Source organism: Brachionichthys hirsutus, chromosome 12, assembly GCF_040956055.1.
Source record: "Brachionichthys hirsutus isolate HB-005 chromosome 12, CSIRO-AGI_Bhir_v1, whole genome shotgun sequence".
Classification (NCBI taxonomy): Eukaryota; Metazoa; Chordata; class Actinopteri; order Lophiiformes; family Brachionichthyidae; genus Brachionichthys; species Brachionichthys hirsutus.
This window is the reverse complement of record NC_090908.1, coordinates 13,307,619-13,323,867: the sequence shown is the minus strand read 5'-3', so window position 1 is coordinate 13,323,867 and position 16,249 is coordinate 13,307,619. Positions and strand designations below refer to the sequence as shown.

Here is a 16,249-nt window from a genome sequence, read left to right as displayed (position 1 = left end):
AAAGACTGGAAAGTAAACGGGGAAATGTGGGAGGAGCTTCTCAGCGATCAGTCAGGTTAAAGGTGAAGGAGAAAGACCTGGACCACCTATCCCAGCAGCTTCATTCTGGACCGTGTGAACTGGGACCAGACCTCCCGGACACTCTTCCTGGACTTCCTAGAACCCGGCGGTTCAGCCCGTTGTCCCTGGACCGTTTCAGAGTCCAGACTTCAGAGGATGGAAGGAGGACGTCTTCAACGTGTCTCAGTGAGGAACGTCTGAACCCTCTGTCCCTTCGGCGTCTTTGATCCGATGCTGTGAACCACAAACCGATCCAGGACCAGAACGGAGACGTCTGGATTGACCTCTGACCCAGGTTTGACCTTTCATTCAGGTTCTCCAGACTTTAGTTTGTCCACGTAGAGACGTCATGGAGACGGACTCCAGAGGGCTGGAGAACGTCTCAGGAAATGGACGTTCCCATGTCTCTATTTTCTTGAATGATGTCATCACTCTTCTCCTGCAGGTCGTATTTCAGCACCAAAATGGCGCCGAGCGGCTCGGTTCTAGAAGCTGAACGGTGACCACATTGCTAACGGTACGCAGGCGTGATGCTAGCGTGTCACTTCCTGCTGCTCACCTGGGTGCTCCTTGCTGCCAGAGTCCGAAGCCAGAGCTGGAGACCCTGCACAGGTACGAGGACGGAGGCTTTGGATTGGTCAGCTTTAACCTTGAGGGTCCAGTGGATATCCAGAACAGAGATGTGTTTAGCCTAGCTTAGCACCAAAACTGTTAGCAATGGAAAAACATCCAAAGCGACAAAGTCGTAAAGTATTCCACCAAAATGTTTCCCAGACGTTCCGTTAGCTATTTAAAGTCTGATGAGGGAACATTGACGTTAGCATAAAGCTAAAGGCTAAACTCCCTCTGCACCTCCTTCCTCCTCACAGCTGTCATCATGTGACCTGTGACCTTTCTCTGGACCTCCTGGACCCTGTCCCACTTCCTGGCCTGTTGTTGTTTACGTTTCCTTTGTTAACCTCAGATTCTCCTCTCGTATTAATTTGTGTTTTTAACTCCGGCTCCGCCCCCTGCGTCTTCATCGGGTCGGTTCTGGTTGCTGCCAGTGTAACATCGTGTTCCCCCCACAGAGCTGCTCCCTCTTGACCTGCTGGCCAGAGCCTTGCCCAGCCCCGGACAAGCCCCGCCCTCACAGGTAGGACACCTGATGGCATGGAGAGAGTGGTGAACAATGAAAGAACGAGTATAACGAGGTGAATAGAAGTCCAGCTGGCGGTAGATCAATAATTCACCACATGAAATCAGGTCCGGATGGTTCAGTCCAGAGGGTCCAGAGGTCTGCGATTGGCCGGTACCGTGGCGGGTTTCCCCGCCTCCCAAATCTTCACCAGCTGCGCCTACTTTCCAGCCGAGTTCTCGTTGGTGGCCACGGTCAAAGTCCCACGACTGAGGAAGAAGGTCAGAACCCAACCAGAACCCGACCAGAACCCGACCAGAACCCGATCAGAACCCAATCAGAACCTGCAACACGGTCGCCTGGCCCGGTCCCATCTAACCCGGCCGTCCTCATTCTGCTTCCAGAGGAAGGAGTTCATCCTCTCCGTGGTGGACGAGGGCTCTGATTCGCTGGTGCTGGGGTTGTGTGTCTCCGAGGCCCGCCTCCAGCTGCTTGTTGGTGGGCGGAGACTGAGACGGATGCGCTTCGAGGACGTCGCGCTGGATGATAATCGTTGGCACACGGTGGTTCTGGCCGTCACCGGGCCGCACGCCACGCTGACCGTTGACTGTGGACTTCCTCTGGAGCTGTGAGTCACATCAGTCCAGTCCAGTCCAGTTCAGTCCAGTCCAGTCCAGTTCAGACCAGTCCAGTCCAGTCTAGTCCAGTCCAGTTCAGACCAGTCCAGTTCAGTCCAGTTCAGTCCAGTCCAGTCCAGTCCAGTCCAGTCCAGTTCAGTTCAGTCCAGTTCAGTCCAGTTCAGACCAGTCCAGTTCAGTCCAGTCCAGTCCAGACTGGTTTTTGACGGTCCGTGTTTGACAGATGTCCTTCTCCCAGTAAACAGGCGCGGTCCTTCCCCAGCACTCTGAGCACCAGGGGGTCCTGGTTCTTCGTGGGCGGCCGACGGAGGACGGGGGGACGCTTCTCTGTGAGTCTGTCTTCAGGATCAGGACTTCAGGGTCCACCAGAAGATCTGGTTCAACATGTCTGTCTGTTGTTCAGGGTTTACTGCGGCAGCTGGTTCTACTTCCTGGTTCAGATGCCACGCCCAGACTGTGTCCGACCTCTGACCCCAGCCTGGCTGAACTCTCCATCCCCCAGGTCCTAAAGTCAACCCCCCTGAGGCCCGACGGCCGAGGACTGGATTACCCCTACGGTAAGGAGACACCGTCGAGTCAAAGCCAGGAGAGACAAACAAACAAACAGGCGGTTCCTTCCAGAGGCGGAGGCCAGGGTGACTCTGGGAACCCGTCCCCCGTGTTCTGGACCAGAACAGGGCCAGCTGTGGCTGGACGTTGGCAGCAGAGGCCTGCTGCTCTGTGACGGGTGGACGTGGAGGACGCTGCTGCAGAGTGAGTCTCCGTAAACCCCCAAAGCGGACGGCTCCTGCTGCTACGGTACCACAGGTGTGTTTCTGCTCCGTGCAGGTAAGGAGCGCCTGGACTACGTGGAGGACTACCAGGACCTCTACACCAGCTCGGAGACCTTCGACATCGAGCTCTTCTCCATCCCGTCTGAAGGCCTGTTCATGGCTGCAGCCAACAGGTGCCGAAATACTGCCGGGGGACACCGGGTCTGCACGTTTCCACGGTAACTCTCACACCTGGTTCCGCAGGGACTCTCGGTCCGGTTCGGGCATCTACAAATGGAGAGGCGGGTCGTTTCAGATCTACCAGAACATCAGCACGAAGGAGGCCCGAGCCTGGAAGCACTTTAGCATCAACGACCAGGTGAGTCCGTCACTGCAGGTTCAACCCATCATTCAGTCCAGGTCCACGCGGTGAAACGGTCCAGGACCACGCGGTGAAACGGTCCAGGACCACGCGGTGAAACGGTCCAGGTCCACACGGTGAAACGGTCCAGGACCACGCGGTGAAACGGTCCAGGACCACGCGGTGAAACGGTCCAGGACCACGCGGTGAAACGGTCCAGGACCACGCGGTGAAACGGTCCAGGTCCACACGGTGAAACGGTCCAGGACCACAGGGTGAAACGGTCCAGGACCACGCGGTGAAACGGTCCAGGACCACGCGGTGAAACGGTCCAGGTCCACACGGTGAAACGGTCCAGGACCACAGGGTGAAACGGTCCAGGACCACGCGGTGAAACGGTCCAGGACCACGCGGTGAAACGGTCCAGGACCACGCGGTGAAACGGTCCAGGACCACGCGGTGAAACGGTCCAGGACCACGCGGTGAAACGGTCCAGGTCCACAGGGTGAAACGGTCCAGGACCACGCGGTGAAACGGTCCAGGTCCACGCGGTGAAACGGTCCAGGACCACGCGGTGAAACGGTCCAGGTCCACGCGGTGAAACGGTCCAGGACCACGCGGTGAAACGGTCCAGGTCCACAGGGTGAAATAAATGTCACTACGGAGTTTCATTATTTCTCCATCAGATTTTCCTCGTGGTGGCGAACTCCAAGGAGGCGGAGCCTGAGCTGTCCTTCATCTATCGGTGGAATCAGCGGCGGCGGCGTTTCCTCCGTCACCAGACGTTGGAGACTCACTCCGCCGTGGACTGGGAGGCCTTTCACATCCACAATGACAGCTTCCTGGTGGTAGCCAATCACAGGAGAGGTGAACTCCCACTGCTGTAACTAAGCCAGGCTAACATGCTAAATGGCTCGGCGTTCCCCAGAGGCTCTGTGTTCGGCCCACTTGGGATCCTGCTAAAGAATCTTTCCTTCAGATGCTTTTGTTCAACACAAATACGATAATGTGAATCAGATGAAAGGACTGGGAGGAGCCAGTGGAGAATGAGATACCTGCTTCCCACCTGAGATGCTGTGCGCTCTGTGGGTTCAAAGAGTCGCTATCTCCCCATCGCTCTGTCTTTAGTGGGAGCGTTTGATTGAACCATGAACTTCAAACACACCTCCACCTGCTGCATGTGTGAGAAGATGAAAGGGCGGAGGCTGTTCATGAGAGAGCGAGGCGCAGGTGTGCGGCGGTTAGAGCGCACGTTCTCCCACACATCAGGGAGGAATTCATTGAGATGAACAAACAAATGATTTGGTGACTCCACCATCGCTGTCAGGGGTTAACGGTGGAGGCAGCACCTGCACGGTGGCGTCGCTGCCTTAAAGGGGCACGCACCGGGGGGCGCTGTCCCCCATTAACAGGCAGGTCGGTGTGCTACAACGACTTCACCTGTCCTTGTGTGTCCTCAGCCAGAGACTCCAACCACAACATCGACAGTGTGATCTACCGCTGGAACCAGATCACCAAGGTAACGACCCACAGCCCGTCCCCCGTCCCCCGTCCCCCGTCCCCCGTCCTCACGCTGCTTGTCCTCTGTCCGAACCTTTCAGCTGTTTGAAGTGAACCAGACTCTGTCCACCTCTGGAGCGTATGACTGGGAGTTCTTCTCCGTTGGGCCGTACCACTTCCTGGTGGTCGCCAACACCTTCGACGGTCGGACCACCACCGTCAGCTCCACCATCTACGTCTGGCTGGACGGAAGCTTCCAGGCCTTCCAGAGCATCCCGGTCAGTGACGCGCGTCTCCCTGAGTCGATAGTATGCAAACCTGGTGAGGGGGTCAGTCGAGTCTCCACCTGTAGGGGTGAGTCTGTACCTGTACAGGTGAGTGTCTACCTGTAGGGGGTCAGTCTGTACCTGTAGGGAATCGGTCTCTACCTGTAGGGGGTCAGTCTGTACCTGTAGGGAATCGGTCTCTACCTGTAGGGGGTCAGTCTGTACCTGTAGGGGGTCAGTCTGTACCTGTAGGGGGTCAGTCTCTACCTGTGGGGGGTCAGTCTGTACCTGTAGGGGGTCAGTCTGTACCTGTAGGGGGTCAGTCTCTACCTGTAGGGGGTCAGTCTCTACCTGTAAGGGTGAGTCTCTACTTGTACAAGTGAGTGTCTACCTGTAGGGGGTCAGTCCGGTCCTCAAGGAAAAGGTCACATCGACATCAGCAGTAATAGGAAGACAGACGTCCACGTGAGACGAGTGAAACGTCCATCAAAGGTCATGACGCTCCGATTAAAAAGGAAACTAAACCCTCCAATTAAAAACCAGAGGCGTGTCGTCAATGACACACACACACCTGCAGAGAAGGTGTGTGAGGGGCTTTCCAGCAGCAGGTTGTTAGGACTCGTCCATCAGGGCAGATCATCTGTCAGGAGACATTTATGGCGTCTTCAAACCACATAAAGACGCGTTAAAGCCTTTAATGCAGCCTCTGACAGAAACAGTCACACCAGGTGAACAGCCGTTCACGGGGAGGCTCAGGTGAGCTCCGCTGGCGCCACCTGGAGCCTGCAGGAGGCGCCACAACTTAAAAGAAGGTTCACAAATCTTTCGGATAAATGTTTGACCTCAGGAGGAACCCACCTGACCTCGATGTGTTCAGGTGAACAGCCTGGAGGTGCTTTAAGGCGCTGCCCCCTTCTGACGTGGACCTAACGCCACGGCCGGGTTGTCTCTGCAGACGGTGGGAGCGACGGACTGGGAGACGTTCCAGATCCACGGCAGGTTCTTCCTGGCCGTCGCCAACAGTCAGAAGGTTCCGGAACGCGGCCCGAGTCTCTACAGCATCAACTCCACCATCTACGAACTGAACATCTTCACTCAGACCTTCATCCCCTTCCAGGACATCCTGACCCACAGGTGACACGGCCTCTAACATGACCTGACGCCATTAGACCAGAAGGGGACGTTGTTCTGTCCTTGTCTCCAGCGCCGTGGACTGGGAGTTCTTCACCGTCGGAGACGAGAAGTTCTTGGTCGTGGCCAACTCTCACGACGGCAGCTCGTACTCGCTGAACAGCGTCGTCTACAGGTGAGTTCTTCCCGGTTACCGTCACCATGGAGACGAGCGTTCCCTCTGGTGGGGTCAGAACCTATGACGCTGTCCTCCTGTCTTCAGGTGGCAGGGCTACGAGGGCTTCGTTCCCGTTCACAGTCTGCCCACGTTCGGCTGCAGGGATTGGGAACATTTCAGCACCGGCGAAGGCGCCTTCCTCATCTACTCCAGCGCCACCTCCAGGCTCAGCAAGGTCTTCAAACTCAGGACGTACTGAGAGAACCGGCTCGTCGGAGACGGTTCAAATATCAATAAACTTTATTGGTACACCAGGCACTTTTCTTGGACCTAGCCGCTCTTCCTCTCTCTGCATTCTATCAGCTCACTGTGAAAATGGAGGCGCTCCCTTATGCTGTTGCTAAGCTAATGCTAATTTATAGCCTTATTAATGAGCTAGCAGCAGTTGAAGCTATCAGGAGTGCTGTAATGCTAGCTGTTGTTTACATCTCGCAAATCCGTTTCCACAGAGAGCGTAATATGGTATGAGGCATTTAGCGTTTAGCGTTTAGCCAGTTGCTTTTAGCTAATAATTGGTTTAATGCTAATGCTAGCCTTTGTCTAACAGCTAATATGTTATCAAACTGAGTGTGACCTCAGAAAAACGGTCGACGGTGAGTTTTTGTCTCCGTTAAACGTCGCTATGTGACGTTTTATGGTTTTAAATGCTGGTGTTTGTAAGAAGGGTCTATTTTCAAAATAAGTGTGCGCCTTACTTAGAAAGTTTTAGAATTGTCTCATCTACAAGAAAATGGGTGGATGGAATGTTTTTTTGAGCTTTAAATAAGTAAGAGGCCTTGACCTTGAGTCACATCACATGTAAAATCTGAAAGCATTAAAGAATCGATCCTGATTGTTGCCTGTTTATCTGGAACAACATGTTTTGTGCTTTATCTTCATATTACTGTATGTTCAGATGCATGTTTAATGTCTGTTCTGCTAAAAATGAATGGATTCATATCTGTGGCCATCTTAAAGGCGATGGATGCTGTTAAAATATTATTGTATAGAAAATAATTATTTATTATATTTCTATTTGCTATGTTGTGTTAATAAGGTCATTTAAGCTAAATGTTTCTGTTTTCACCTGAAATAAATTCTGATTAACTTTCTCAGAATTACAGAATGTTTTTCTACTTTTAATGTTTTTCTATTTCAGTTTCCTTTGGATGCATTTTATATTATTTCCTCCAGCGTGTCGGACGTCGGAGGACCGTCACGACCAACAGGCGTCGCTGTTGGGCCTTCCGTCACGTGGGCCTTCCGCTTCCGGTGTCAAAGGGTATGTGACATTGTTTGAATGCGCTAGCGTCAACAGGTTGTGTTAGCGCGGTTCGCTGCGCAGTTTTTGTATTTTAACGTTTTAAAATGTTTTTGGGGGCGCGGCTTGTGCGACGGCTTCAGCGGACGGAGCGTCCACGTCATCATTAGCGGTTTGCTCTCCTGCTGTTATCATGCTAACAGGCTAGCTGGAGTCAGTTCCCAGGCGGCTTGTTGACGTTGAGGGAAACCCGGCCCGTCTCTGTGTGAGCATGACCGTCCCAGAACCTCTTCAGTTCGGTTCCGACCGATGGCGGTGTTTCTCCTAGTGATGCTAACAGGCTAATGTGGCTCTTCTGCAGATTAACAGCCGGATTAACACTCAACGCGAGCAGATTATAAACCGAGAATCTGTATAATGTAGCACGACACCATTTATAAAAATTGTAAAGACGATAGATTCACTCAGTGACGTCACAGATGAGATGTGGACATTTTAAAGGATGCAAAATCAGACGTCATGAGGTGTTCTTGGTGCTATTATTCTGTTTGGACCCGGATTATGTGGTCAATTAATACCAGATTATGGTGTACTAATGGTTGCCATAGCAACATATCCTCAAATTTGTTTCTGGTGTCAGAATTTCGTCCTACTATTTATCTGCAAACAAAACAACTGTTAGACGGATTAATGCCGATAAAGTTTTTTATTTTTATTCAGTGAGATGTTTGTGTGCTTTCATACGCGGCAGTGAATCCACACCTTCATCACCGAACATGGAGTCAGAGCTGCTGGTTGGTTGGCAGCAGGAGAAGGCGGAGCTTAAACAGGAGGTGTGCCGGCTGCAGGAGGAGCTGGCAGTCAGCAGAGCAGAGAGAGAGGAGCTGGAGTCCAGGAGCAGGGCTCTGCATGACCGGGTGAGGAGGAGCAGGAGGTGGGGAGGAGGTCACGTGACCTCCAGGCTAACTCGACCGCTGCGTCCCTCCGTCCCTCTGTCTCTCTCTCTGTCTCTCTGTCCCTCTGTCTCTCTCTGTCTCTCTCTCTGTCCCTCTCTCTGTCTCTCTGTCCATGTCTCTCTGTCCCTGTCTCTCTGTCCCTCTGTCTCTCTGTCCCTGTCTCTCTGTCTCCCTGTCTCTCTGTCCCTGTCCCTCTGTCTGTCTCTCTCTCTGTCCCTGTCTCTCTGTCCCTCTGTCTCTCTGTCCCTCTGTCTCTCTGTCCATGTCTCTCTGTCCCTGTCTCTCTGTCCCTCTGTCTCTCTGTCCCTCTGTCCCTGTCTCCCTGTCTCTCTGTCCCTGTCCCTCTGTCTGTCTGTCTCTCTCTCTGTCCCTCTGTCTCTCTGTCCCTGTCTCTCTGTCCCTCTGTCCAGCTTTGCCAGGCAGTGTCTCCCTCGCTTGTCCATTCTCTGAGACTGGAGGGCGAGCAGAGGGAGTGGAGGAGGAGGGTGAGGGACGGGAGAGAGAGGGAGGCCAGACAAGCTCTGCTCGTCCACCGGCTGCAGAACAAGGTGAGACCGGAGGGAGGAGTTAACATGGCCTCAGCCAATCAGGTTGGAGCTCCATTCCTGTTGACAGCCAGGTGAGACAGGTTGATGGATGTTACCTGGAGAGCGTGGAAGGCTTCGTCTGAGCGTGAGGTGCTTCCTCCTCCTCCTCACTGCAGTACCTGTAGTACTGCATCATCAGCTTGTTGTAGTACTAACAGTACTCGTTGTCTGCAGGTGTCGCAGTACAAAGATCAGTGTCAGCGTTTACAGCTTCAACTAGAGGACGAACAGATAGTGCTGCTCAACACAGAGGTCAGTACTGCTGCTAGTACTAGTACTACTAGTACTAGTACAGCCTGTACTAACCTTCATTTTACTACTACTCAGCAGTACTACGTTGTTACTGTAGTACTTCAGGTGTTTGTTCTGTAGCAGAGAATCCGAGATGAACACTGCCACTCTCTGGAGAGCGCCCTCATCAGGCTGGAGGAGGAACAGCAGAGGTGTGTATCAGCCCTGTGTGTGTGTGGAGGCGGGGCCAGTCTCACCTTTGTGCCTCATCAGGTCCGTCGGTCTGGCTGACACAAACACATTCCTCCGGGAACATCTTAGCCAATCAGAGCAGCACAACCAAGCCCTGGGGGAGGAGCTCCGGAAGCTGACGTCTGACAGGTTGAGAGCCACAGAAGAGGCGGAGCAAAGAGAGAGTGATTTCCAGAGAGAGAGGGAGGTGTGCAGCGTGCTTCCACCTGTCTGGATGTTTATGCGTGTTTGACGACGCGTCAGGTGACCCGTTTCTGTCTCCAGTGTCGATCGCGTCAGCAGGAGGCGGGGCTTCTGTCCATGCGGGCGGCCGTGGTCGCTCTGAGGCGACACTGTCACAGCGTAAAGACCGCCGCCGACAGGTACGTCTATCACAGGTGAAACGGTCCAGGTCCAGGTTCACACGGTGAAACGGTCCAGGTTCACACGGTGAAACGGTCCAGGTCCAGGTTCACACGGTGAAACGGTCCAGGTCCAGGTTCACACGGTGAAACGGCCCAGGTCCAGGTTCACACGGTGAAACGGTCCAGGTTCACACGGTGAAACGGCCCAGGTCCAGGTTCACACGGTGAAACGGCCCAGGTCCAGGTTCACACGGTGAAACGGTCCAGGTCCAGGTTCACACGGTGAAACGGTCCAGGTCCAGGTTCACACGGTGAAACCCTCCTTTTTCTGTCCGTAGGGATCTGTGGCAACTTCGGGCGGAGTTTTCCCGACTCTCCGCCTCCCTCCTCTCGAGCTGCAACTCTGTCTCCTCCTCTCTGAGACTCAGTGCTCCTCCCACCAAATTTGTCTCCTCTGTACCTCCTTCGCCTCTACCCTCTTACCTGCCTCCCCCTCCCTCCACTCCTCCTTTATCTTCCACACTGGCCCCCCCTCCTGACTCCCCTTCATCTGTTCCTCCTCTCATCTCCTCTTCCACCTTGGGGACTTTCACCTTAGGAGAACTGGAGCACCAGAAGGAGGAGACTGAGGAGGAGGAACGGTGGGAGGAGGACCAGGAGCTTCTTCATGAGATGGAAGTTTCACGTCTGAATCAACGGTAACAGTTTATCTTTAGCGGCTGTCCTAGCGTTGATGCTAACTACTGGTTAGCTGGTGCTAGTTCTAACCCATCGTAGCCGTTAGCTTAGTCAGAGCACAGACCTCCCCCTACCTGTGTTAAATATTTAACCCTTGCTTTCCTGCGTTATTTAAGACTCTGGAATCGTTGTTTTTGTTGTTTGCTTGTTACCCTTCCTGTGGGACACCTGTCCTACAACCTCCTCCTCCTCCTCTTCCTCCTCCTCTGCAGGGCTGAGGAGCTCTCTCGCTCACTGCAGGCTGAAGTCAGTCAAAGGGAGGAGAGAGAGAGGGAGGTAGAGAGCCATAGAGACACGGAGAGAAGCCTGCAGTCCGTCAGTCAGGCTGTGGTCAGACTGGTGAGTGGAGCATTGGGTCAGAATGCAGAGGTCAAAGGTCAGACGTCAGTGTGTTGTCTCCAGTCCAGAGTCCTGAGCAGCAGCACGTCTCTGTCGGTGACCCCTGACAGCGTCCTCGCTCTGGACTTGTCCTCCCTGCTGTCCGTCCTGTCTCACACGGAGAGCGCCCTGCAGAGGAGACACCAGGAGGTGCAGGTCGGTCCCACCGCCACAAACACGTCCTGCTGCAGGTCAGAGGTCACGGAGGCCGCCTTCTGTTTGTGTGGCAGGGGGCGGAGCTATCGCTGCGCCGGCTCGACGAGGAGAAGATGTCGCTGCAGCTCCGACTGAAACAGCTGGAGGACGACAACCAGCAGCTGCAAACACACTCTGAACACGCACATCTGGAGCACACACGCAGCCTGGACACGCTGAGCAGGTACACGCACACACACACACACACACACACACACGCAGCCTGGACACGCTGAGCAGGTACACGCACACACACACACACACATCTGGAGCACACACGCAGCCTGGACACACTGAGCAGGTACACGCACACACACACATCTGGAGCACACACGCAGCCTGGACACGCTGAGCAGGTACACGCACACACACACACGCAGCCTGGACACACTGAGCAGGTACACGCACACACACACACACACATCTGGAGCACACACGCAGCCTGGACACACTGAGCAGGTACACGCACACACACACACACACACACACACGCACGCAGCCTGGACACACTGAGCAGGTACACGCACACACACACACACACACACACACGCACGCAGCCTGGACACACTGAGCAGGTACACGCACACACACACACACACATCTGGAGCACACACGCACCCTGGACACACTGAGCAGGTACACACACACACACACGCAGGTGAACAACACAACAACCATGTTTGCGTCTCCTAGGGAGCGAGAGACGGTGTCCTCGCTGCGCCAGCAGGTGGAGGAGGTGCAGGGGAGAGAGGAGGAGGTGAAGAGGGAGAACGACAGACTGAAGAGGGACAGAGACAGACAGGAGGAGAGGACCAGGCAGCTGGAGACTCTCACACACAGACGGTAGCAGGTCCCGGCCGGTCCGGTTTGGTTCCGGTTCCGTCGCGTTGCTGTTTCATCCGTCAGACGTTTGTCTCTCAGGGTTGAGGCTGAAGTCTTTGAGAACGTCCAGCTGACCGAGAGAGAGACTCTCCTCCGGATGGAGATCCTGGCCCTGAAGGTAGGAGCCTCGGCCCCGGTAGACCCGGTAGACCCGGTAGACCCGGTCTATTGTCGAATGACGGCGCCGTCGTCCTGCTGCTCTTTCATTCCTGTAGGGGGCGCTGGAGCGACAGCAGCGGGACGGGCAGAGAGCAGAAGAAGAAGCTGCTGACGCCAGAGACGCACTGCAGGCGGTAGGTTTCCATGAGCTGAAGCTAACCGCCATGGTAGCTCCAGTAACCACGGATACGGAGGGGGGAGGTCAGAACGCAGTATCTGAGTCCGGTTCTTGTCTTTGGTCTCCCCCCTCAGTCCAGGGAGTGTGTGTTGCGTCTCTCCTCCTCTGAGTGTGTGTTGAAGCGGGAGGCGGAGGAGGGAGGGGACGCGCTGGACAAGATGGCCGCCCTGAACGTCGCTCTGGCTTCGGACAAGAGAGACTTAAACCGGCAGCTGCTGCAGGTACCGGTCGGATGGACCGACGCCGCCTGGCTCAAAGGCTCCGGGCTTCATCCTGTTTGTGTGTCCAGATGGAGAGCCAGATGTCCGACGGCCAATCAGAGCTGCAGACGCTGAGGTCAGAGGTCACATGTCTGCAGAGGGAGGTCAAAACAATCAACATGGAATGTAGTTGTCTCAGGTGGGATTCAGTTTCATAACGACCCTCTAATCCGGAGTCTGAACCCTCTAATCCGGATCGCTAACCCTCTAATCCGGAGCCTGAACCCTCTAATCCGGAGCGCGAACCCTCTAATCCGGAGTCTGAACCCTCTAATCCGGATCGCTAACCCTCTAATCCGGAGCCTGAAACCTCTAATCCGGAGCCTGAACCCTCTAATCCGGAGCGCGAACCCTCTAATCCGGAGCCTGAACCCTCTAATCCGGAGCCTGAACCCTTTAATCCGGAGCCTGAACCCTCTAATCCGGAGCCTGAACCCTCTAATCCGGAGCCTGAACCCTCTAATCCGGAGCGCGAACCCTCCAATCCGGAGCCTGAACCCTCTAATCCGGAGCCTGAACCCTCTAATCCGGAGTGTACAGCCCTTAGTTGGGTTCTGTCTTTCTCTGCTACTCCTGTGAAGTGCCTTGAGATGACTTCCTGTTATGATCTGGTGTTATAGAAATCAAAATGAATTTAATCCTGGATGTAAACCCTTTAATCTGAAATGTAATCTGGTGTTTCCTGTCCGGTCGTGTAGAGCACAGAGCGAGATGGAGGCTGATGTCGTCCAACAGCAGAGAGAGAGAGTGAGGGAAGCAGAGCGGAGAATGGAGGAGAAAGACAGACGGCTGGTCTCCCTGACGGAGGAGAGAGAGGCAGAAGGAGGTCAACGGGAGGAGGTAAACGGGAGGAGATGACCCTGACATGTTGTTTTATTTCTGCTAATCCTAATCCGAACCCTCCCTGGATTAGAAACCGTCTTCCAAATGATTCTCATGTGATTCACTGATCAATCTGAACTTGACCGGAATGTCAGGAGAACCGTTACGTGGTTCCGATTCGCTGAGCAGCTCCTGTCTCGTTCACCAGCTCTCCTCCCAGCATGCCTCTGTGTGCGAGGAGCTGAAGGAGGTGCAGGAGCAGCTGCGGCAGACCCTGGAGGAGTTGAGGAGGAGGGACAGACTGCAGGAGGACCTGCAGAGGGAGAGCAGGAGGCTGCTGGAGGAGCAGGGCTGCCTCAAGAGGCACGGGGAGCAGCTGGAGGAGGACCTGCAGGAGCTCAGGTACGAGACTCCCCCGGGAACACCTGAACAGGTGTAAACCAGCTTCAGGACCTGAAAACACCAGTAGGTTTGTCGCCTCATGATTGGTCGACTAACTCGTGTGGGCGTGTTTTACGGAAAGGTCCATGGAGGTAGAGATTTATAGGCCAATCAGCAGCTCCGCTCGCCTCTGACGATGATGTCACCATGATGACAGGTGTCCTCAGGTGGTTATGATGGCTATAGTGTGTATGTAAATATACCTCCCTCTCTCTCTCTCTCTCCAGGTCTGTGTCGGTGTCTCTCCACCAGCAGATCAGTCATCAGCAGCAGCGTCTCTCTCGGTCGGAGGTGGACAGATGTCAGCTTCAGACCCACATCCAGACTCTGCAGCAGGCCAAGCAAGCCTTGCAAGGTACCTCCTCTAGGCTGAAGGGGGCGCTGTGGTTTTATGGGGTACCTCCTCTAGGCTGAAGGGGGCGCTGTGGTTTTATGGGGTACCTCCTCTAGGCTGAAGGGGGCGCTGTGGCTTTATGGGGTACCTCCTCTAGACTGAAGGGGGCGCTGTGGTTTTATGGGGTACCTCCTCTAGACTGAAGGGGGCGCTGTGGTTTTATGGGGTACCTCCTCTAGGCTGAAGGGGGTGCTGTGTTTTTATGGGGTACCTCCTCCAGACTGAAGGGGGCGCTGTGGTTTTAAGGGGTACCTCCTCTAGACTGAAGGGGGCGCTGTGGTTTTGTGGGGTACCTCCTCTAGACTGAAGGGGGCGCTGTGTTTTTATGGGGTACCTCCTCTAGACTGAAGGGGGCGCTGTGTTTTTATGGGGTACCTCCTCTAGACTGAAGGGGGCGCTGTGTTTTTTCGCCCCGATTAACCGCAGCCTTTGTACATCACTAGTAGAAGTATCACGAGTACTATATGTGGTACTCGGAGGAGGAGGAGGAGGAGGAGGAGGAGGAGGAGGATCATCATCATCATCACTGAAGCATCCTGTCTTCTGTCTGAAGGAGAGATCCGGTGTCTGAGAAGAGAGCTGGAAGGAGCGACTGCAGGAAGAGAAGACGAGAGGCTGAGAGGAGAGAGGAGCACGGAGGAGAGTGATGAACTGAGGAGAAAGATGGAGAGGCTGGTGACAGAGGTGCAGGAGCTGAGGAGTAAAGATGAAGAGGAGAAAACGGAGGAGAGAGAGGCCTGGCAGAAAGAGAGGGAGGCCCTAAATGAGGAGCTGGGGACAAAGGATGGAGACCTGGAGGTGCTGAGGAGGCACAAAGAGGGCCTGACGGAGGAGGTGCTGGAGGGACAGAGGGAGGTGGAGAGACTGAGGGAGGAGGTGGCAAGGAGGGAGACGCAAATGAGCCATATGGGGGAGAAGTTAGAGCAAGCGGAGGCCGAAAGGGAGAGACGGGAAGAGGAGGTGAAGAGGGAGAAGCAGGAGGAGATGAGACAGCTGAAGTTAGAAGCAGGGAAGGAGGCCGAGAGGAGGAGCATGAGGATGGAGGAGGTGGAGGAGGAGGTAAACAGACTGAGAAGTGAAAACATTAAACTAGAGGAGGACAGAGATGAGGAGAGGAGAGAGAAGGAGAGGAGCCAAAGGAGAGAAGCGGATGTGGAGCGACTTAGGGGAGAAGCCAGGATGGCAGAGGAGGAGGTGGAGAAGTTGAGGGAGAAGGTGGAGGAGATGGAGCTGCTAATCCTGAGACTGAACATAGCAAAGGAGGAGTGTGAGGAGCTGAAGGAGGAGGTGGAGCGGAGGGACCGCAGCTTGGAGCGACAGATAACTGCTGTGAAGGAGAGGGAGGTGGAGGTGGACAAGCTGAAGGAGCTGCTGAGGAGGGCAGAGGAGCAGGAACAAGAGGGAGCGAGGGAGCACCAGGAGGTGGCAGGCAGGCTGAGGCACAAGGAGGCGCGGGAGAAGCAGTTGGAGTCGAAGCTGAAAGAAACGCAGGTTCTCCTCGAGAAAGAGAGGAGGGAGGGCGGAGAGAAAGATGACAGGATCTCCTCCCAGGCCAGGGAGCTGCAGGAGGCGCAGGCTGGGAGGGAGAGAGCGAGGAGAACCGCTCAAGACGCCGAAGAGACCCGCGACAGGCTGGAGGAGGAGGCGAATGAATGGAGGGAGAAGGAGGTGAAGAATGCAAAAGAGGTAACAAAACTAAAATGTATCGTTAGGGAGCGAGAAGAGGAGGCGCAGCAGCTCAGGGATACTCTGGGGGAGAGGGAGGAGGAGGGGAGAGAGATGGAGGAACTGAGGAGGATGGAAGTGGAGAGGAGGAGATCCCTGGAAGAGGAGCTGAAAGAGAAGGAGAAAGAAATAAAAGGACAGGGAGAGGCACTGAGGAGTAAAGAGAAGCACGCGAGGGAACTGGAGGATGAACTTAGGGAGGTGAAAGAGGAGCAAGAGGAGCTGGTGGAGGCTGCGAGAGGTCAGCTCCTCCTCCTGAAGGAGAGCGCGAGAAACAAAGAGAGAGAATCGGAAGAAGAGGAGGCGAGACTGTCTGTAGAACTGAGGAGGAGCGAGGAGGAGGTGACGGTTCTGAGAGAAGAAATGCAGAGGGAGAGAGATAAGGCACAGGAGGAGCTGAGGAGGTGGAGAGAGGAGGTATCTGC

The 16,249-nt window shown here is 54.7% G+C and overlaps 2 protein-coding genes across 2 annotated transcripts in view; both read left to right on the top strand.

Moving 5' to 3' along the window:
• Positions 1-590: 590 nt before the first annotated feature.
• Positions 591-6,241, top strand: LOC137902531 (thrombospondin-type laminin G domain and EAR repeat-containing protein-like). The gene is made up of 15 exons (XM_068746619.1): positions 591-672; positions 1,131-1,195; positions 1,306-1,458; positions 1,582-1,805; positions 2,054-2,144; positions 2,219-2,372; positions 2,437-2,568; positions 2,644-2,761; positions 2,832-2,946; positions 3,615-3,795; positions 4,389-4,447; positions 4,530-4,706; positions 5,650-5,828; positions 5,899-6,000; positions 6,088-6,241. Exons 1-15 carry the CDS (start codon positions 591-593, stop codon positions 6,239-6,241), a joined length of 1,986 nt encoding a protein of 661 aa, XP_068602720.1.
• Positions 6,242-8,058: 1,817 nt separating this feature from the next.
• Positions 8,059-16,249, top strand: part of LOC137902527 (trichohyalin-like) — a 13,631-nt gene continuing 5,440 nt past the window's right edge. The window contains 19 exon segments of the mRNA XM_068746614.1: positions 8,059-8,199; positions 8,649-8,786; positions 9,000-9,077; positions 9,198-9,268; positions 9,330-9,504; positions 9,573-9,670; positions 9,991-10,350; positions 10,603-10,729; positions 10,793-10,924; positions 10,999-11,147; positions 11,657-11,806; positions 11,885-11,963; positions 12,061-12,138; positions 12,257-12,436; positions 12,439-12,581; positions 13,141-13,282; positions 13,473-13,666; positions 13,933-14,060; positions 14,653-16,249. The exon segment at positions 14,653-16,249 is cut by the window's right edge and continues 1,057 nt beyond it. Of these exon segments, the coding sequence (XP_068602715.1) occupies positions 8,059-8,199; positions 8,649-8,786; positions 9,000-9,077; positions 9,198-9,268; positions 9,330-9,504; positions 9,573-9,670; positions 9,991-10,350; positions 10,603-10,729; positions 10,793-10,924; positions 10,999-11,147; positions 11,657-11,806; positions 11,885-11,963; positions 12,061-12,138; positions 12,257-12,436; positions 12,439-12,581; positions 13,141-13,282; positions 13,473-13,666; positions 13,933-14,060; positions 14,653-16,249 (4,160 nt within the window).